Source organism: Pantherophis guttatus, chromosome 1 (assembly GCF_059756535.1).
Source record: "Pantherophis guttatus breed Tessera chromosome 1, ASM5975653v1, whole genome shotgun sequence".
NCBI classification, from domain to species: Eukaryota; Metazoa; Chordata; class Lepidosauria; order Squamata; family Colubridae; genus Pantherophis; species Pantherophis guttatus.
Window position 1 is genome coordinate 253,746,430 of NC_142063.1, and position 22,182 is coordinate 253,768,611.

Here is a 22,182-nt window from a genome sequence, read left to right on the forward strand (position 1 = left end):
TGTCTGTCTTGTTGGGTTGCAGAACCAAACCAGACAGTTATAGAGGTGCAGATGACAGACTCAATAATTCCTCTGTAGAACTGGATCAGCAGCTCCTTGGTCAGTTTGAGCTTTCTGAGTTGGCGCAGAAAGAACATTCTTTGTTGTGCTTTTTTGATGACGTTTTTGATGTTAGCTGTCCATTTTAGATCTTGCGATATGGTAGAACCTAGAAATTTGAAGGTCTTTAATGTTGATACTGTGTTGTCTAGTATTGTGAGAGGTGGAAGTATGGAAGGGTTTCTCCTAAAGTCTACCACCATTTCTACGGTTTTCAGTGTGTTCAGTTCCAGGTTGTTCCGGTCGCACCACGAGGTATTTATGGTTGATATCTATGGTTGACTAGAACTACTTTTATTGAGATTGTCTGTAATAGCAGAATCATGCAAGTCTGATTATGCTGTTCTCCACCCCACCCCACCCACCCACACTTTAACATCTGCCTGAGCTACTTCTGAGCGCTCTCTTGTTTGTTAGATCTTAAAAGATGTTTCAGCATCCTTTGTATATAGGAAATCATTCTTTCATATTTCCAACAGAAGCCATCTCCCCAACTCTCTAGAATAGATAGACTAGGTAAACTAGACCAGAAAATCAGTTCCACAAGAAAATTAGAACTAGATTGAGATTGGCTAAAGTAACAGAATCTTGCAAGCCTGATAATGCTTTACCTCCTTTCCCTCTTAAACCTTAGCGAATCAGAGAGATCCTTGCCTGAGCACCTTCCAGATAATACTTTGCTTCCCAGAATTTAAAGAATGTATCAGCTGTCTCTGTTTATGTAATAGTCTTGCATATTTGTCTCAAGGTCATCTCCCTTATTATTTGCAGAGATCAAAGGACAGAAAATAGGGTAATCTAGGAATTCAACTTTGATGTGTCAAATGCACATTTCTCTGATTTTACATATAGGTGGTGCTGTCATAAGCATTGAAGACAATTTTCATGTGACTGCAATGAGTAGTTGTGCTCCCTGTGTCTTCAGGGATTTATTTCTAAATTGAGTTTAATTAAATTTACCTAGATTAAAACACTTAGCATTTTTCCCTTTCTGCTTATAAGTCTTCATTATACTTCTACCTACCTTTATATATTGATGGTCTTTTAAAATAAAATAATATTTATCCAATTCACAGGTATTTATACCCAATATTTGTGTTAAGGATTGTTAGGTGTCCATCCATTCCATCAATGTCTATAGTTCACCCTCTTCACTTCCTTAATTATTTTGCATTAGCTGGATCAGTGATTCAAGTGTTTCAGCCTTTCTGATCCCACATGCAGGGATAGAATTTAAGATATTGATGATGGTATAAAGACCAATCACTGAACACATGCCACAGGAGTCACCCAGGATGTTGGGTCTTTTTTTTTTTTGCCAGCTTACCCATTTTTTATCTTTACCAAGTTTGAATTGGAGAGGGGATCTGAGAGGAATTAGGACAAGGATGAAATCATTTGTAGGCATAATTTTTGTTCACCAGTCAACCACAGGTGGATTTCAGCAGGTTCTGACCAGTTCTGGAGAACCGGTTGCGGAAATTTTGAGTAGTTCGGAGAACTGGTAGTAAAAATTCTGACTGGCCCCGCCCCCATCTCTGCCTCCCAAGTCCCAGCTGATCGGGAGGAAATGGGGATTTTGCAGTAACCTTCCCCTGGAGTGGGGTGGGAATGGAGATTTTACAGTATCCTTCCACTGCTACACCCACAAAGCCACACCCACAGAGCCGGTAGTAAAAATTTTTGAAACCCACCACTGCAGTCAACCCCTTCCAATTCTACTTAAGGTACCAAATTATTATATAAAATTGATTCCTTTACCAAAAATGCTGTAAAGAAAAAGGATTGTATTGCATCTTCTTTAACAACAACCAAAGCATCTGTCTCACATAATCAGATGACAATGAATCAGAAAACAGAGTCTTTTATTTTATCTGTTTACATATATGCAATACAAACTGACTTGCACTACTTACCAACTGGATAGTATGTTATAATATGTTATAAGACCTGGGCATTTATGTTACAATAGATGGAATGCGGTCTCTGATAATAGCCTTTGGGGAAAGTTTACTTTATCTCTTAACAGCTTTGTTCTTTGTTGCCTACTGTACTGTTGTCTATACTCTGTGCTGTCTGCTGGCTTGTTTGCTTAACAAGAGTGGCGCTGTCTGCTTTTTCTACAACACAGTGTCTGCCCTACAGGATTCCAGGAAAGAAAAGATAATAACTTTTTACATAAAACAATTGAAATGAAATGGAATACAGTCAATTATAGGACAGCATGTAGCAGAGCATCAGTGAACATTTAAAATGGCAATGAGCATTTAAGATAAATGTTGGGAGAAATGTCAGCATGCTAAATGTCATCAGACTTTTTGCAATGTAAGCTTAATCTTGTTTTTTAAAAAAAATAAAAATACAAAGCTGACATCGTCAATAGAAATGGAGTAAATCTCTTACCCAAAATTAAGCATTGCAAAAGGTGGAAGGGGTGATATTTTGCTTCCACACCTCACATGGCTGCATTTTTAAATCCTATTTACATCTTATATATAAAAGGGGAAAGAAAAAGATAACAGAAAAGATTCATGTATATTATATAAAGAATTAGTTTACATTTTACCAACTGTGATTCTTTCCTCTTTCAAAATAACTCACTATGTCTGTGAGTTATGTACTATGTTCCTCTTTTATCTGGCTAATTTATATTCTGTGTCTCATCAGTATATTTAAACAATAAACTTGTAGGCGAACATACTTTCAAATAAAACTCAGTTTTTAATTTTTTAAATAATATTTCTGGGGTCTATGCAGAGTCCAGTAGCCTGCATTTTTGCCTGAAGCTGATAATTTTGTAATAACATGCCAACTTTCCACTAATCATTATTTTTCAATTAAATGGATGTAAAATAAATTAGTAAATCAAGTGAAACTTGATTGTCACCAAGGGAGGCATCATAATAGAACTGTGGATGTGATGTTGGAAATTCAGGCCATAGCAGGCCATCAAGGTAGATGCAGGGGTGAAATCCAGCAGGTTGTGACAGGTTCTGGAGAACCGGTAGCCAAAATTTTGAGCAGTTAGGAGAACTGGTAAATACCACCTCTGGCTGGCCCCAGAGTGAGGGTGGGAATAGAGATTTTGCAATATCCTTCCCCTGCCACGCCCACCAAGCCATGCCCACCAAGCCACACCACACCCACCAAGCCATGCCCACAGAATCTAGTTAAAAAAATTGGATTTCACCACTCTGTAGATGTTTATATATTTTTAAAATTTCTGTTCTAAATTTATAAACATCTATCCTCTATACTTAGAGTCTGTTGAACATGCAAAAACTGCCCTCTTATTTTTAACTCATACACCTTCATTTCCACTGTTAGTTTATAGTTTTAACGGTGGAAAGTACAATATTGTACTTGAGAATATTCATTAAAATCAGATAATAATTAAAACACTAACAAGTTCATTTATTGCACAAACTGTTGTGGTCAAATTCTGACTGGTGTCCCATAACAGAAAAGTAAAATTGAAAGAATTAAGAGGGGGAAGCAAAATAAAACTACCGGAACCTAGTGGCAGTTAATTTGTTAGTCCAGGTCTGTTCCTTTTATAACCCGTGAGCCACATACAGTCCCACAATGATCCCAGTCTGACCATCTGGGTAAAGCAGTGCGCTCGCAGGGGTGAAATTCAGCCGGATCTATCCAGATCGCACGGTCTGGTAGCGCCAGTGGTGGGAGGCTCCACCCACCCGCCCGGACATCGTCATGTCCCATTTTTTACCCTCTGCTCATGCACAGAAGGCTCTGCGCATGCGTGGAGGAAGCGCACATGCTCACAGTTGCAAGCTGGTAGGGAAAGGTAAGTGAATTTCACTCCTGATGTGGATCCATGGGAAAAATTAATTGCTCACCTCTGTTCTAGCCATTGAGTCACTGAGGAAGAGTCCTACAGCAGCAATTGCCTACTGCAAAGGCAGAGAGAGAGAGAGAGAGAGAGAGAGAGAGAGAGAGAGAGAGAGAGAGAGAGAGAGAGAGAGAGAGAGAGAGTTATATAAATATGCACAGCTCATATTTGACAGGCAATGGATTTCTTCAGCAAAGTCCAAATATCTTGGATGTACAGTACTGTGCATTATGTTAGGCAGTTGGGCAAAAATGCTATAAATTAAGAATGCTTTCAGAAGCAGAAGTGTTAATAGTTTATTTTTATCAATTAACAAAATGGAAGGTGTAAATAAAAACACAAATCCACATCAAATCAATATTTGGTGTGACCACCCTTTGCCTTTAAAACAGTATCAATTCTTACACTTGCACAAAGTCATGAATTTTGTGGGATTGGAGTCAGGTATATGATTAACCAATTATAAAAAGCAGGGACTAATGATCATCTATTTCATGCATACTGTATTTCTAAACTACTCTTAGAAAAAATGAAGTAGATTCTGATTGTGCACTTTTACCCTCTTCTTAGTCTCTTCGGAGAGAAAAGAAACCCCAGAGTGGAAGGTTCCATGATTTCAAAAGACAATTACTTTTGGGTTTTGTAACATGTTTTGTAAGGAGCCAATTACACATTGAATTAATAGTGTGGTTTTTGATGTTATGAGTAATTTTGAAATTTAATCCTAGAAAAGGGGTACAGTTTCCACTGAGAAAATAACAGAAGTTCAGTTTTATCCCCTAATCTAGTTATTCATTTCCTTGTGTGCAACTGGAGTTAGATTTACGAAGCAGTGATCTCCAGTCTTTGGAGTTGGATGGCCCATAAGTTACATAAATTAAATGATTTTTTTCATTAAGGGGTATATAGTGTAATTCACAAAAAGCAAAACAATTTAGTATTTTCTCATGTAAGTAAATGGTATGCATATTCATTAAATTTTTAATGTTTATTCGCTTATTTTTATTAGTTTGTTCCCAGCAGAAATTAAAATAGCATGGTTTGAAATATCTCACAATCTGTATACAAAATTCTATTTTTCAGGTGGGAAGTTACTTATTGCACCAGTAGTACTGGTTTTGGGACTGGTAGTAGGAGCTGTAGTTGTTCTAATAGGTAAGAGAAAAAGGTATGTTTTGAATTACATAATTTTCAAACTCTGGAACATATCGAATTCAAAAAAATTATAAATGGGGAAAGAAGAAATATTTCAGAGATATCTGACATTGAGATCTTGGAAACTCAGTTAAAGGCACAATTAACTCTCTTTCTGTCTCCAGAAATTCAACCTCTATTTATCTATAAATAACACCCTACAATTCAGTAACTGCACATTTGGAAGATATTGATTATATTTAATATTTGCAAGTAACAGTTCACACAATTCCATTTTAACACTGGTTGTATTCATTTGGATTACATTAGGTTTTCATGAATTGAAGGGATTCTGATCCAGTGTAACATTTAAATGTTATAGATAATGAGTTTTTTTCTGATTCTTCTTCCTCTTATCTTTACTCTGTTTCCCAATAGATTTAGTTGAAACTGCTATCTTCTTCCTATCATTATATGAAAGTAAATTTTAAAAAAGTCACAAGAGTTAGAATAAATAAATTCAGCAGGAACCATTGAAAACACTAGCAAACAGCACATTGTAAAATTCTCTTCCGAATATCAGAAGCTAAGTCACAGTGAGTAGATATGTTTGGAATTATGAGAACCTGTTACAGATGTTGTATGTCAAGAGTCACACTGTCTGAGTTGGGCAGCCTTTTAAATCTTGAAATGAAATGGCGGCTTTGTCCACCCACAATGGTTACCATGCATGCTATAATCCCATTTCAGAATCTACTTAACATGCCAATAAAACCTATTGCTCTTGATTTGTATTCATTTTCTGAGTAGATGGGCATACTTCCAGGCAAAGTACTTTCTGGAGTACTTTCCCTAAACATTTAGAAAATACTTACAAAGTACTTTCCCTAATCATTTTTACTTTCTTGGAAATAAAGATGATACTGGAAGCTGGCACTTTGCTTTGCAGCATGACAGTTTTGCTCTCTCTCTCTCTCTCTCTCTCTCTCTCTCTCTCTCTCTATCTATCTATTGTTTTTATTTTAAGATAAAACTGAGGGAATGGTAGATGTTAATGGTGATCTGTGGCTAAATTTCACCTCCAGATGCCACATCAGAGATCACAGATAAAGTAAAATTTGCTTGTTACACTGTTAAAAAAAATCTTGCACTTGATGTATTTAAGAAGATACTGCTAGATCTCCCAAGACAAAACTTTTAAAAAGATATCTTCAGTCATGAGGGGGAAGTTGAGTGATTTTTTGTACATTCTGTAAATTTATCTAAGTTTGGGAATATAAGCAATACCTTGCTTATTAACTACCTTGAAATGCCTTCACTTGCATAATTTCCACAGTGCCATACAGTTAATTACTGGTAGAGTTGCAAATTCTACTCAAAGAGTAAAATTTCTGAAATGTTTACAGATTGTTTTCAAATACCCAATATTATTCATTTCTAAGTATCTTTGTTAACAAATACTGTTCTTAGATAGATTAAAGGTATTGGTTGTCCTATAACATACATTGCCAAATTCCAGGAATTTCGTTTTACTTTTCAGCTCTTTAAATTTTAATATGCTGTAATTAAAGATGTCCTAGTTTTGAATTGGGTCTATGGCAAAAAGTTGGAAAATGGTTTCATTTTCCAACTTTTTATTTTTATGTTATAATATTTATATTTTATAATCTAATTGCTTTTAGTATTGCATTTTCAGTGCTATTCCTGAATCATAATTTGTATTCATGCTTTCATGCCCTCAGCCATGTATATATTCACTGGATGATTTTAGGCTGGTCCAGTTTAAGTCACAGGTGGTTATGGGAAGACTTTGCAAGAAAATGTGCTGCATATGACCCTGAGCTTTTGAAAGAAAGGCGATAGAAATCTAAATAAAGCATGTTGCTCTAAAATTCACTATTCTGAAGCAAGCATTTTCTTATTATGTGGCATCAAATTGTTTTTGACTCCAAGCCAACTACCTTGATAGATTTTCTCAATGATGATCTATCCATAACTTTTGCCCCTAAAATTGAGTCCATTCATTCTGCCATGCCACCTTGTCATCATCTTCTCTTTCCTTTCACCTTTCCCATCATCAGAGCCTTTTCCAGAGAGCTGGGTCTTCACATAATATAGATAATTTGAGTCTAGTCATCTAGTGCCAGATGAGAATTCTGGAGAATAACAAGTTATGTGCAGAGTTACTGAATTTTGCTTGACTTTACCAGAATACATTTATTCCAGTTCAAAATACACTTGTGTACAGTGATATTGTGGGCATATGTTTAAAATGCAATGATTTCTCTTGTTTTTAATAGGTTTATTTGTGTTCCCCATCTATTGCCTTTGTAAAAAGAAGAAGAAAAGACCACAAACTGAAATGCCCTGGTACGAGTGAAGAGTTGTGCATTTGAATGGAGCTGATCCTGCAAGGCTTATGCAAAATAACAGCTACACAGCAATAGTGTGTTGGTTAACTATCTTGATATCACAGCCCTGGCAGAGATTAGGGCCATCTGCCATATTCTTATTGCACTGTACACTACTAAAGAAAAGCCAGAATTCTGCTCAGACCTGGGGCCCCAGAAGTTCTTTTTTTAAAAACTCCCAACCCAACTGCCTAAGGTTTAGTTCAGCTCTTCCGTCTTGAACAGCTTATATCTGCACTGTAAATGCCTATCTACTGATGAGCTCATGAAAGGAGTATATAATTCAGCAACATTTTTCCCAGTTATTGACAATAATTCTGGAACTTTTACAGAAACAATCTGAGTGAAGGTGACTTCTCTTCAGAGATTGGTTTCATGCTGGCAGTTGATTAAAAGTATTACGTTAAATGATTACTATGGTCATCAACAGTATGATGATTGGATCCATTTGGTGCTGAATGCAATAATTGTCTTAGATGTAAAATTTTGCCTAATAATGAACCATATTATTAGCTGTTGACAGATATCCAGAATAGAAATGAGAAATGATTAGAACAGCATCAATATCTCATACTTTACTACTGTTTAAAAAGTTGGAAAAATTAGCTTGGATGTTTGGGAGATAATGTCATCTATTTATAGTGTTTTGAATTGTATAAACAATTCACTGTGTCTAACTTAATTAGAGAAAGACAAAAACCTGCTCTTTGATTGTTCTGTAGTGTCTGATGTAATGCAACCTTTGTCATACATATCCACACTGCAAGATAGTAGCATGATCATAACCTAGTAGGCCACAGAAAACAAGATGTTTTGAAGAGCTAGGAAATGAAATTATCTTCCTTCAGATAGTTCTTCACAATGTTCAGCAAAGTCCATTATAAAAGTAACACTTTGCTCTGAAGAAATCAACATATATTACATTTCCACCAAACTGTATCAGTTTATCTAAAACTGTGTTTCCAGTTCTTCCCTAGGAACATTTAGGAATGTCTGTACTTCCAGAAAAGGTTCTTAATATAAGGCCAATTAAAACACAGTGCCAGTTGGTCTGGTTCTTCATAATGGCGAAGAGAAGATGTGGACCTTACTGATTAGTCTGCCATATCATGATTCCTCCCTAAAAGTTGGGAAGGATCATGGCTACCAGGTGAAATCTCTATGTTTTTGTATGGACTCAGCATGCTCATGCTTCTCTACAGTTCTCTGGTGTTCATCAAGTGTCATAAAGTAGGTTATTATATACCTAAATTGACCCATATGCACATACTGAATATAAGTGATTGAATTAAAAGATTACCAGTAAAATTCTAAGTTTCTTAAAAGCTATTACAACAAAATTGAATGATACGTTTGTTTGACTTCAAGAGCAGTTAGCGGAATAACGTTTTTCTTGTTAGTTTGCTTTTAAAATAATAACTATTTATTGGATTTAAAATTTAAAAATGATAATAGGCTAACAGGTTTAGGAATAAAAATGATCAAGGATATTTTTTTTAAAAAAAAAATCTGTTTTGTCCGGGTAACATAGATGAGAATGTTGGGGAAAAAGGGAATATGGTACGCAGTTAGCCTTTAGGAACTGAATTTTAAAAGTGTCCTTTAAGTCACTGAAGTAGTTCTACAGTGAGAGGAAGGATCTTTCACTCATTGAAGACCTGCAGCTCAAGTGCAATCTCTCTCTCTCTCTCTCATGTTGTTTTTGGCTTGGGTGAGAGGCCAAATCACCTTTTCCGTTTCCATGAGTCAGTGTTGAGACTTCCATTTGCATTCTATGGACAGCATGATTCAGTCTGAGGTATTAATTACTTCTTTCACTATTGGAGATCCTTAAAAAAAAAAAAAGACAGTATTACTAAAAATGGCTATTTTGCAAATAGTTAGTTTTTGAATTCAGTCTATAATAATGCTAATAGGCTCTAAGCATTGTACAGGAAGGGAACATGTACGCATTTTAGCAAAACTTCTTAAGTGGATCAGTTTGTTGATCTGTATAAAATCAACTGTAGTATATAATCTGGATTCATTGTCTGGCCTGTTGAAGTAAACTAATGTCTCTAATTTGTTAAATATGTTCACTTTAAATTCTGTTTTGCATCAGTTATTTTCTATTAACCCCAAATAATACCCAAATTTATTACTGCCTTTTCATCCATTAAAATTAAACTAATTTTGGGGAGTCCCTAAGGAGACATTGCATTTTAACATAATTTTTATTTATTAAAAAATAAGTTTAGATCTGTTAAAATTAACAGCCTTTAATTAGAACTATTTTAGATAATTTGATTTTAATTGGTCTGCTGTTAACGCAAATCTGCATTCAACTATATATCATTAATATGTTTTTAGCTTGGTATGTTTTTCTTTTATTGTGGTTCTCAAAGTTGAATGTTGCCTTAAGAAACTTTTTTTTAAAAGATTGTATACTTAATCCCAAATAATTGTTTTCTCAGGCCAAACATATCTATTGTCTTTGATTTACTCAGGGATTTTAGTCCTTCCTTATAATGTCAGATGCTTTTGTGAAAACATTTTTGTATTACTAACATTCAGGCATCCAAGTTATGATTGGATTTGATGTTTCTAGTGCAGAATACATTAAAGCAATGTCGAGGCTTCCATTTGATTTAAGAATTATCTTTTCCTGCAATGCTTCCATATTTTCCCCTTCTTTTATCCTTGTGAAACATACTGCCTATATAGCAATTCTTGGATTTTGTCTAGAAACCTTCATATGTAAAAGCAAATTATGTGCAAAGATAAATGCTTATCAGCTAGCCCATTTGCCTAGAATAAAATATCAATACAATTGATAGAGATAACAATCAATGATTTTGCACAGATTCTGCATTTGAACTATCAGAGTGGACCCTTATGAAATGCTGCAGTCTTTTTCATTCATGTTTGCACATTTGGGACCACATAAAATAATCTCATTTATGGAAACCGAATGTTCTATAAGTGGATTACTTTTGCTGGATAAAATGCATGTCTGTTTTCCTTTTTTTTTTTTTTAAATGGCATCTTGGATATAAATTGAGTAGTATTGAAAAAGTTGATATATTAAAATAAAAACTACAAATATGTGTGCATATTATGCCTGTAAGAAATTTAAAATTAAAGCTTTATTCCCATTCTAATTCTTAACTTTTAACACTAAACATACTGCTTGAAGAAATATTTCAGTCAAATCCTGTATTATTTTAGTAAATTCACCCCAAAATGAGATACTATCTCATTAAAAAAAACATGCATTAGAAGCTTTCTATAAAGTGTTCATTAAAGATTAATCCTTGCAAATTGTACTTCAATCAGCCTTAACTACATATCTGTGAACATGTTCAGTTTAACAATCATTGAATACTTATGGATTGTTTCCGGGAGAAAATGTATTTTTCTGAATTGTTTTTTGACTATTATCAATATTGTGTTTCTCATTCACAATTTCTGGCTTGATATTTGGTGCTTTTCTGAGAAAAGTTACTCCAGTTTAAATTACTTTTGTCCCCCATGTCTCTAGCCTTTCCTTATTTATAATAAGGAAGCCATCTTTAATATTTTTATTTATATAATGTAACTTTATCCAATCAAAAGACTTGAAATATTTAAATTATTTAAAAGTTTCCTTTTTAGGATATAATTCTTCTTTAGTTTGACAGTAAAAAATAGAAAAGCTTGAATGATATTGTGCCACTCAAGTATTTATTCTAAGGTCCTGATTGCTATATAACTAAATATGTCAACCCCAGGAAGATTAGATTATCCAGCGCTTTTTAAAATATATATTTGCCAAATAGAATTGTATTTGCATTTAAAGTAAAATACTAAATTGCATGAGATTTCATCAGTGGAGAAATTACTAAAATTCTGGCTCCATTTGATATTTAGCTTGTGTTTGGTTTCAGCAAATAGGCTTTCTCTGATTATAACAAACTATAGTGCTATTTTTGGACATTTTCAGTAAATGAAGTTACCTTATAAAAACCATAATCACAACACAGTGCAGTTCTTGGCTATATATTGGCTACAGTTCTGTATTTCTAGAGCACTTTCTTTAGAACTATTCATTTAATGCGTTGTCTATATTAAAGTAATGAATAGATTTTTAAAAAATAAGATGTTGTAATCATGTAACACTACTGCCATTTCTGGTACAGCTTTACTAAGACACTCAGCGAATTATAAGAAATACGATCTTGCTTTAGGTGGCGTGATGGTTGATATTTATTGATGCTTGCCTGCTTTTTTTCTAAAGATGACGCCACTCAAAAAGTTTTGTTAAAAACAGAGAAAACTGCCCTGTAATTTGGTGGATCCGACATATTGAAAAAAGCAGGTGAATTATTGAACACATTTTGTTTCACTGATGTTAATCTATGAAAATATGTCAGGTAACCTTTTCTTAAAATATACAATTGTATCCCATCCATTTATACTTCCCTCCAGCAGTGCTGATTTATGCCTTTAAAGGGCGTCTGTAATTGTGTTGTCTTTCTGAATGTGTCTTAGTATTAGCAAAATATGCTAGAGAAGAAAACCCTCTATGACATGCATAGTAATTCTGTGGCATCAGATCGGATAGTACTGATCAACTGTATCTCATGGGAGGAGATAACTTCATTTTCCATCAAGAATGTCAGCTGTGTAAGTTGTTGCTTTACCCATTTGCTTCTCTGAGGTATACTATGGCGGTGAGAGCTGAATACAGAACTTTGAAAACTGTAGCGTACTAATTATTACTGAGTACATAGAACATTAATTTACACTTGCAATCATATACAGAAGTTTCAAGGACGAAGGAGTGAATATGTCTTTTTTTCCCTCTGTGTAGCATCCATAATTTTTTTTAATGCATTGCCAATGTTATGTGCTAACTTCATAGCTTCTCTGTTTGTGTAACATTTCCAAATAAGTTGCATACGAAATCCTGACTATGTGAGAAGGCAAGGTGGTTTGTTTGTTTTAATTTATTTAAACAACCTAGTATGTGTTAAAATTACACTTGGACCTAAATGTACTTTTGTGCTGTTTTAGACTTTATTTGATTTATAAAAATCATAAACAATATTTCTGAAAGGAAGTGGTGGACTAATTGACACACAGTAAATCTGAAACCGTACACTTCCTATGGTAAAAATAAAATAAAAACATCTGTGTTCTCCTCTGGTTTCAGAATCAATGTCTCTATTTTTCTTCTTCTATAATCTTCTATAAAAGTTTGTATTAAAGACTTCAATTTTCATGCCCCTTCTGTAGTTCCCAATAACTGGAGGGATCTCTCATGTCAGGATCAGCTTTCAGGAATATAATGGTAGAATTTTTACTGAGAAGAGGGAGGAAAACTGGATACATCTGCAATTTTTACCTCTAGCCCCTATTTTCTATATGAAGTGAATGTGAAGAACATTTTTAATAATACTGGGGATTATTAGAGCCACACAGAAATTCCATTAAAGTGATTTAAAACCATGGAGAATGAATATTAAGCAGAGATTTTGCAACCCTGAGTGAAATTTCCTGACCTTTAATGCAATTTGGGGTAAAATAAATGTGAAATTTATTCAGTAAAACCCATTGGGATAAGAACATTTCACCTCAGAACACTCCCCCCCCTTTTTTCCCCTGTTGTGTGTGAGAGATAGATAGAAATAGATGACCAAGAGCCTCTTCCCACAAAGAGCCAAGATTTTGGGGTCTGAAGTGATAAAATCAGCTATAAGTTGCCCTTTCCTGATAAAAAATATGAATAGAAGGTAATATAATTATAATTAAACCAATGCTTTTCCAATGGATGAGCCCACTTTGTAGGAGTATCTGTGTTTGGTAGGGAGATAACTGATCAATTAAGATAGATAGATAGATAGATAGATAGATAGATAGATAGATAGATAGATAGATAGATAGATAATTGTATATTATGTTTTGGGTATGGGTATGCATATGTTGAGTTGAAAAGACAGTATATAAGTAGTCACTAGAATACATAGGATAGATTTTAAAAAATGAGATATATCCACATTTTGCTAAAAAAAATATTTTGCATCCTAAGAGCATAGGTTTATTCCTTTCCATCTTCTGAATAACTTGGTGCTGTGTATATGTCATATTTGAATATTTACCTAGAAATAGTAAGATGTTTTATTTGATCCCATAAATTTCAATTACCTTGAATTTGAGACTTCCATATGAAATCATTCCTATGGCTGGTATTTCTTCTGAAAACTCTCAAAATATTCCATCTGTATTTTCATAATACTGAAGTAAATTTGATAAGTGTTACTCTTCCTATTTCTTGTTATATCCTGTTAATCCAAATTAAACAATTCTCACTTTTAGCATAAAATCATTTCTTTGCATGGAAGTTTTAAAAGTAAGCAACTTATCAATAATATATTTTGCATTGTATAAAATTACTTCCAATCTTCCATTAAGCCACTTAATGGAGAAAATGCTTCATAAAATGAGAAATGAAATTGTAGCATTGCACTGGCCTTTTCAGCATCATTGCCACCCATGGTCCCAGTATACTAATTACTTTTTCATAGTCGTCGTACATGAAGAAAAATTTATCCTTCTGAAGCATTATAATTATTCATAATCCAAGATCTAGAGTTTGCAAATCCACTAAGTTCTGGAGGAATCAGGGGTGAAATGCTCCCAGTTCGGACCGAATCGCCCGATCCGGTAGCAATAGAGGCGGGTGGTTCGGAGAACCGGTAGCAAAAATCCCTGCCGCCCCCCCCCCTCTTCGGCAGAAGAGGTTGTAGAAAAAACTGCTTTAAAAAGTTTTTAAAAAATTGGCTACGCCCACCCAGTCACATTACCACCACCACCACCACCACCCAGCCACATCCACAGAACCAGTAATAGCAAATTTTACATTTCACCACTGGGAAAATGTACTATATTTGTATTTATTGAAATTAATCTTTGCCTATGTCAGTGATAGCAAACCTTTTTGGCACTAAAGGCAGCAAGTGCCGGAAAAGGAGCACTTTGTGTGCGCTCGTCAGGGCTGCGACCAGGAAAAGGAGCTGCCCAGGGGGCATGCATAGGCCAGATAAGGTACTTCTGGTTTCCGGCACGTGCATGCGTGCTGGCCAGCAAGTCTTCCGGTTACTGCCGCGCATGCGCACGTGCCAATCAGCTGGCCAGTGTGCATGCTCACGCAGGAAAACAGAAGACCAGCTCTTCCGGTTTCCGGCACTGCCCCACACACAAAGGCCATCTGATCATCGTGTGCACATGCGCGCCAGAAAGAGGAATGGGCGATGCCAAGCGTGCCAGGCAACATGGATCCGTGTGCCACTTCAGGCATGCGTGCCATAGTTTCGCCATCACGGACCTATGTTGTCCTATTTTTATTTATAAAAATTAACTTGATGGCTCAGGCTGAAGTTCCATTTCGTCCAAGAGTTGTTTTCAAATAACATTTAAAACTTTTGAAATACAAAAGTCAGAACATAAATACAATAATTATTACTTGTCCCCAGCATATTAGCAAACTGCTTCTTTACAGGGGGATTCCATTTAGAGATTTGTGCTGTTATCAATGGATAATAGCGATTCAACGTTTATGACAATGATTCATCTATAGTATTTTAGATACAGATTTAGCATATTAAGAAGCAATATATTTTCTAGGCTCAACTGTGTTACAGCTTTGTAATGTATTTCACTAACAAATTGAGGCAATATTTTCCCAATATATTTCTGAACATTTACATTGGAATGCCAGTGGCTATTAATTCTTGGTCATGTTGGTTGAAGCTACATCCAAAATGTTTTATATTGTTCTAAGCAAGTGCCTTTTGGTTTAAAATTGGCCTGTACAGTTTCTTTTCTATGTTGCCTATGTATTGAAATAAACATGTCCTAATGAATGTAGATCATACCTTAATTGAACAGACTGTGCATGCAAATATATATAATATTCAAGATACAAAAGGAAAGTATTCTGCTGCTAATGTATGTCCTGCTGGACAGGACTTTTTAACACAAAGTGAAGTTTTTTTAAAAAATTGGTTACCATAAATTGAACTGATTCTTCAGTTACAATCGTGTCTTTCATTTTCTGTTTTGAAAATTGAATGCTATTTATGGTGTAAGCAACTCCCGTAATTTGTGTTATCAGTAACAGCTGATTAATGGTCAGAAGCATAAAGAATACTTTTGTTTTTGTTTTCCATTGATCTTCAAGACTATTTGTGCTTAAGATGAAAAAAAAACAATCACAATAAATATGTACAATCATATTAATTTGATCTAAAAACTGTATATTAGGGAGGCAAGATACGGATATTTATATGCAGAGATATAATAGTGTTTTTTTTAAATTGCACAGTAACTTTCATAGCAATGTTAGCCTAATAAACTTTTTAAAAGAAATGCCTGATTTGATGCCTGTTTCATTGCACTGATTTAGTTTTCACCATTTTTAATAAGAAATTATTACGAGTTAAGTTCATCACACATTGTAAACTCAATTGTTAAAAAGCCTAATATGCATATGAAGTTAAGTAAATATTTCTACTTTATATCGTATAAACATGCAAGCATTCTAAAAATGTATTTTCCTTTCTCACAAAAACTGAACAAAGTCAAAGAAATACAGAAATGTGGATGTATTCATGTAAAGTGTTTTGCTGGTGCACTCTGAAGTAAGTATAGAACCATATTTTTATCTCCTGCCTATATTTTTCTGTGTGTAATACTTTCCACAATTCTTTGACAAGGGTAGTTGGACCATGCAAAACCGAATGAAGAACCCGAAAGCTGTAAGACAGCTGCATCTTTTTGAAGGCTGTCCATAGCTTTCTGAGCATGGGTACAGCCAGTGAAAGTATTCATGCATGCACTTTGGACTTGCACATGCAGTTAAGCAGCTATGCATTCTTTACAAAGGATGCAGTTCCTTTAATACTTCGAGTATGCTTCACTTGTGCCAACACATTTTGCAGAGTACTTCTCTTGAATGCTTTGCAGAACTTTATTGCATAATAAGGTCTGCAATAATATTCTAATTACATTCAGCTGAATACAAGTGGAATTGGTGATGCCAAGTAGTGTACTGTGCTCAAACATTTGTGTAAAATTTCCCTGTTACTATCAACATAGCAAAATCGGGGATCTATGCAGTCTGTTCTCTAGTTTTATGTAGTTTGGATAATCCATGGATAAAATGTTTTAAAATATATAAAATATATTTTATTGATACCTCTTCAAAACAAGATTATTTCAAGATAGATTTATTGATCAAGCATTTTATTCTTCAAGAGCACAACATACAGTACTAGATATCCTTTTTACGATTGCTGTCCTTTTGATACCTGGGTAATGTCCAGAAAGTCTGATCATTTAAATGCAGTACCAGTGTGTAGAGGAAAGTTGCTTTGAATTTAGACACTGCTTTGGTTGACTACTTATTTTATATGTCAAACTGTTTTTCTTAGCAGGTTTCCAAACGTTTTGTCTGGCTGTACAGAAATACTGTAGGATTAACCTGTCAATGATATGCACAGGATATGCAAGCAAATGGAATAAAATGTCATATCACTGCAATTAGCTGCAGTAATATAGATTTCATCACAGAAGTATATGAAGTGTATGTCACAAATTTATTCTGTAACAAATTCCTTTCTTGTCAGAATTTTGAGCAGTAGCTGAATTAACCTTGAAGCAATTTACACCAAGATATTTAAGTTCTATTTCACTTTCCAGGTCACCCCGATGTTCTACACGCATAAGCTGAGGTCTTTTAATAGCTTTATGGGAAAGTGCCACAAATGAATAAAGTTTAGCTGTACTATATTCAAGTTGTTCAGAAAAATGGTCAAATCAAATCTTTTGCATCTCAATTTCTTGACTTTCTTTGACTCCTGTTAACCTATACAGCACTGTAGTATTCAGAGTACTACAAGGTTTAACATTAAGTGTAAATATAACATTTGACATATCACATTCCAAAAATGTAAATAGTGTGATCCAATGTATTCTACTTTCTTTAATACCTACAACAAAATACTTTCATATGCTACATTGTGCTTAGAGTTGTCTCTGCAGGCAGCTATCCAACTCCATGATAGGAAATTATGTCTCAATCAAACTACATATTGTATTAAAGTTTTCAGCCTCTCAAAAGGGTGTGAAATTTTGTGATTATTTCATCCTCCTCAAATGTTCTAAAATAAATGTTATCACTATATATCACATAATTAGAAAATGTTTATGTACATATTGCTATTCTGTTAATAAAATCCTTAAAATTGTACCGTTGCAGTAGAAAGTGCATTCACTTGATCAGAGAGGCTAAGAGGCACAAAGCTGAGTGTAGAGTAAAAAATGACTCAGTAAATGGCTCTGTAGGCAATGTTTGGAGAAATATAAGCCCCCAATGATTAGAGAAAAATAATATAGAAATAGCAAATGCCAGTTTACCTTGGGTAGATGCAACTGAAGCAATAGCATTACAGGTAGTCCTTGACTTACAACCTTTCATTTAGTGACCATTCGAAGTTACAACAACACTGAAAAAAGTGATTTAAGAGCATTTTTCACTTATGACACTTTCAGCATCCCCATGGTCATGTGATCAAAATTAGGACGCTTAGCAACTGGCTCATATTTATGACCAATGCAGCGTTCTGGGGTCATTTTGTGATCTTCTGGCAAACAAAGTTAATGGGGAAGCCAGATTCACTTTACAACCCTGTTGCTAACTTAACAACTGTGGCAAGAAAGGTCATAAAATGGGGCAAAACTCCCTTAACAATTGTCTCGCTTAACCACAGAAATTTTGAACTCAGTTGTGGTTGCTACATCAAGGACTATCTATACGCTCTCCTTACTGATCCTGTGTCCCTCTATTGTATATTCAATTGGAAGCTGTGGATTAAAAAATATGGCATTATTTAAATAATATAAATTTAAATAATTGATATATTTGTGTCTAATTTGCAGCTTGCTTAGGAGACTAAAATCATAGATTCCCTTCATTTCAAAACAGAATAAACTAATATGTGTTTTTTGGGGGGGAGGCAACATTGATTTTTTTTTAAAAAAGACAGGTAAGCACTTCAGAACTATAACCCAAAAAATGCTTTCCAAACCAATCCAAATTATTCATGAGAAGTCTCTTTAGGATTTGATAAAACCACCTATTTTATTTTCATTTTAATGACTTTTTAATGCAGTGATATAAAGCAGTATTTTGGATTCAAAGAGAAGCTATTTAGGGACATGGCAAAGTATATCTTTTTTTGGAATCAGTCTGCAGATTTGGAGTGGTATGATTTCTCTCTGTGTGAACAGTAGTTGCTATAAGAATTGTGGACAATTCTAGATGCTCCCAAGCATCTTTTTGCCATTGAATCCAAGGAGCTATGAAGTTTAGCACACAGCATATTAATTGAAGAAAGCAGTTCAGTTGCTTTAACTCCACTATTTAATTACGCTAAGAATACATTTAACACACTAATAATAATTGGAATCAATTCAACCTTCAAATCTTGTGGCTTTTCCACAATATCTGAGTTGAGCTGGCTTTAGAAAAGCCTACATTATTAAGGTTGAAACAGGCCATAGCTTTGATCTGCAGAACAAAAATCTAAGCTACAACCTGGAGCTCAAGGCATATTTAAAAATCCTTCTGAGTGATCTGGTATTTTGGCAGCATTTTTTACGTTAACCAGATTGTGTATGCTGACTTCATCAAACATAGACAGGAAATCAAATGCCTGTTCCTTTGCAAGGATGCCTTTTACTCTTACCTGCTTTAACAATGTGAGCCAGTTGCTCCTACCCTTCTCCTTTGCCCGATTGATTGATTGATTGATTGATTGATTGATTGATTGAATTTGTATACCGCCCTTCTCCCAAAAGGGACTCAGGGCGGTGGACAGCCAAAATTAAAATACATACAATACAAAAGTTAAGATAGCTAAAATAAATTAAATCAATCGGCCTCCCCAATTTAAAACCCTAAGTCTATAAAATTAAAAATTCCCATTAAAAAACCATTTAGGCTAGGCCTGCTAAAATAAATAAGTCTTCAGGGCCTTACGGAAAGTACGGAGGTCTGGGATCAGTCGTATTCCAGGAAGTAGCTCATTCCACAGGGCGAATGCCCCCACAGAGAAGGCTCTCCCCCTGGGGGCCGCCAGCCGACATTGCTTGATCGACAGCACCCTGAGGAGGCCCTCTCTGTGAGGCTCAAGAAGTTTGAGTTTGAACAATGTCCTGCACTCCTTCAGGTTTGTTTTATTCATTGTAAAGACAAAGCAAAGCATGACCAGACTGTCAGATGAAACTGCAAACCTTTGGATTGCTTGCATTCAGTTCGTACAACAGTTCGTTTGTTGTCTGTTCAAAGTTACAAAGGCACTGAAAGTTACGAACTTTGCACCATCCCCATGATCATGTGATCAAAATTCAGATGCTTGGCAATTTCTTCATACTTATAATTGTTGCTGCATCCCAAGGTCATGTGATTGCTTTTTGCAACCTTCTGACAAGCAAAGTCAATGGGGAAGCCAGATTCACTTAACTCCTAATTTAACAACTGCAGTGATTCACTTAACAACTGTGGGAAGAAAGGCCGTAAAATGGGGCAAAACTGACTTAACAAATGTCTCACTTAACAGAAATTTTGGACTCAATTGTGTTCGTAAGTCAAGGACTACCTGTATTTAACTACTACTCATCTAAGGGTTGCTGATTCTACCTGTATGGCAGTGGTGGGATTCAAATTTTTTTACTACCAGTTCTGTGGGTGTGGCATGGCTTGGTGGGCATGGCTTGTTAGGTGTGGCAGGGGAAGGATACTGTAAAATCCCCATTTCCTCCTGATCAGCTGAGACTTGGGAGGCAGAGAATAGATGGGAGTGGGGCCAGTCAGAGATGGTATTTACCGGTTCTCCGAACTACTCAAAAGTTTTCGCTACCGGTTCTCCAGAACTGGTCAGAGCCTCCTGAATACCTCTGCTGTATGGGGACGGGGCCTGAGATGAGATGAAAGGAAAGACAAAGCCAGCCGACCTCCGGCGCTCCTTTGCTGCAATTTCTTTTCGTGCCATACTTAAGAAGGAAGCAAATTGGCTCAGCTGTCCGAGTGGAGGGAGGGGAACACAGGACGTGACACCAAATGGGGGGTCAGGTGAACCTGCCTTTTTTTGCAACAACACCTGGAGGACAATGTGGGGGAGGAGGGAAATCTTGCAATTTCAGGGGTGGCCGCTTGCCAACAGCCTTTCATCCGAAAGCGGTTGCGCCAGTGAGCAGCTTGGCTTTATGGAAGCCAGGCTTCGCGCTAAGAACATGATCCCAAAAGGTGCTTTTTTCAAGAGGCAACTGGACTTTCTGGTTTTTCTTTGAAGATGTTTTGCTTCTCATCCATTCTTCAGAGCTGAAGAAGCTTCTTGGATGAGAAGTGAAACATCTTCAAAGAAAAATGAGGATGTCGAGTTGCCTCTTAAAAAAACACCTTTGGGTCAACCATGACCTGGATGTCTGAGAAACTCCATAGACACTAGGAAGACGATTTGGGACGAATTTGGGATGAACACCCTTTGAATGGTGTGGGAATATGAACTGATTTCCAGAAAAAAAAATCAGCCTACAGGAACCATTAGCACTACTTGGGTGACCCTGAGGACACCCAAGTAGTGCTAATGGTTCCTGCAGTCTGAATTTAGTCTGATAAACCTCCAAGTGCCTCAACAACCTTCTAAAAGGATGCAAATGACCAGCTGTCATATAAATTCTTCCATTCCCCACTATCCTGTCAGAGCTGAAGAAGCTTCTTGGATGAGAAGTGAAACGAGAGAGTCCAGAGATATTTCACAAGAAGAGTCCTCCATTCCTCTGCTCGCAACAATACCTATGTCACCAAGCTTGAAATTTTGGGCTTAGACAATTTAGAACTATCAGTCTGACCAAAGCATAGTACATAAAATTATCTGCTACAATGTCCTACCAGTCAATGACTACTTCAGCTTCAACCACAACAATACACAAGCACACAATAGATACAAACTTAAGGTAAACCGCTCCAAACTCGATTGCAGAAAATACGACTTCAGCAACAGAGTGGTCAATACCTGGAATGCACTCCCTGACTCTGTGGTTACTTCCTCAAACTCCCCAAACTTTAACCTTAGACTGTCTACTGTTGACCTCACCCCATTCCCAAGAGGTCTGTAAGGGGTGTGCATAAGCCTGTCCTAATGTCCCCATTTATTCATATCCCATGTCTTCATAATCACGTTTATACTTATATCTGTTATCTTATACATGCTTGACAAAATAAATAAATAAATACATTAATACAAATAAATTAATAAAAATAAATAAATAAATAAAAATAAGATAGATAGATAGATAGATAGATAGATAGATAGATACATACATACATACATACATACATACATACATACATACATACATACATACCAGAAAGTCGGGTTCTTGCCTGGTTCTTGACAACCACGACCTGGATGGCTGAAAATCTCTCTAGACTAAGAAGACGATATACCTTTACTGCATCAGAACTGAGGAACAGCTTGTCCGGGTTTGCAAATGTCTTAAGGAAATCGCAGAGGTTGCAGTGAGGAAAACGCAGCACGAAACCTGCCCTCTTTCGTCAAAACCGAATACAACTTAGCTCTCTCCTCGCTTGCTTTTTCTCCC

General features: G+C 35.7%; 1 protein-coding gene and 1 long non-coding RNA gene across 3 annotated transcripts in view; one reads left to right on the forward strand and one right to left on the reverse strand.

Annotated features, from left to right (window-relative positions):
* RNF217 (ring finger protein 217) overlaps positions 1–10,116 on the forward strand; it is a 44,847-nt gene extending 34,731 nt beyond the window's left edge. The window contains exons 5-6 of one of the 2 annotated variants that reach the window (XM_034418733.2): positions 5,036–5,120; positions 7,387–10,116. In XM_034418733.2, the coding sequence (XP_034274624.2) occupies positions 5,036–5,120; positions 7,387–7,420 (119 nt within the window). In that variant the 3' untranslated portion in view covers positions 7,421–10,116. The remainder of the gene's footprint in view (positions 1–5,035; positions 5,121–7,386) is intronic. The other variant, XM_034418731.2, reaches the window with a different exon arrangement.
* Positions 9,226–22,168, reverse strand: LOC148116830 (uncharacterized). The gene is made up of 3 exons (XR_015731415.1): positions 21,946–22,168; positions 13,663–13,799; positions 9,226–9,326 (listed from the first exon to the last, which is right to left on the reverse strand). It is a non-coding gene; the product is annotated as an uncharacterized LOC148116830 (long non-coding RNA).
* Between the last annotated feature and the right edge of the window lie 14 nt (positions 22,169–22,182).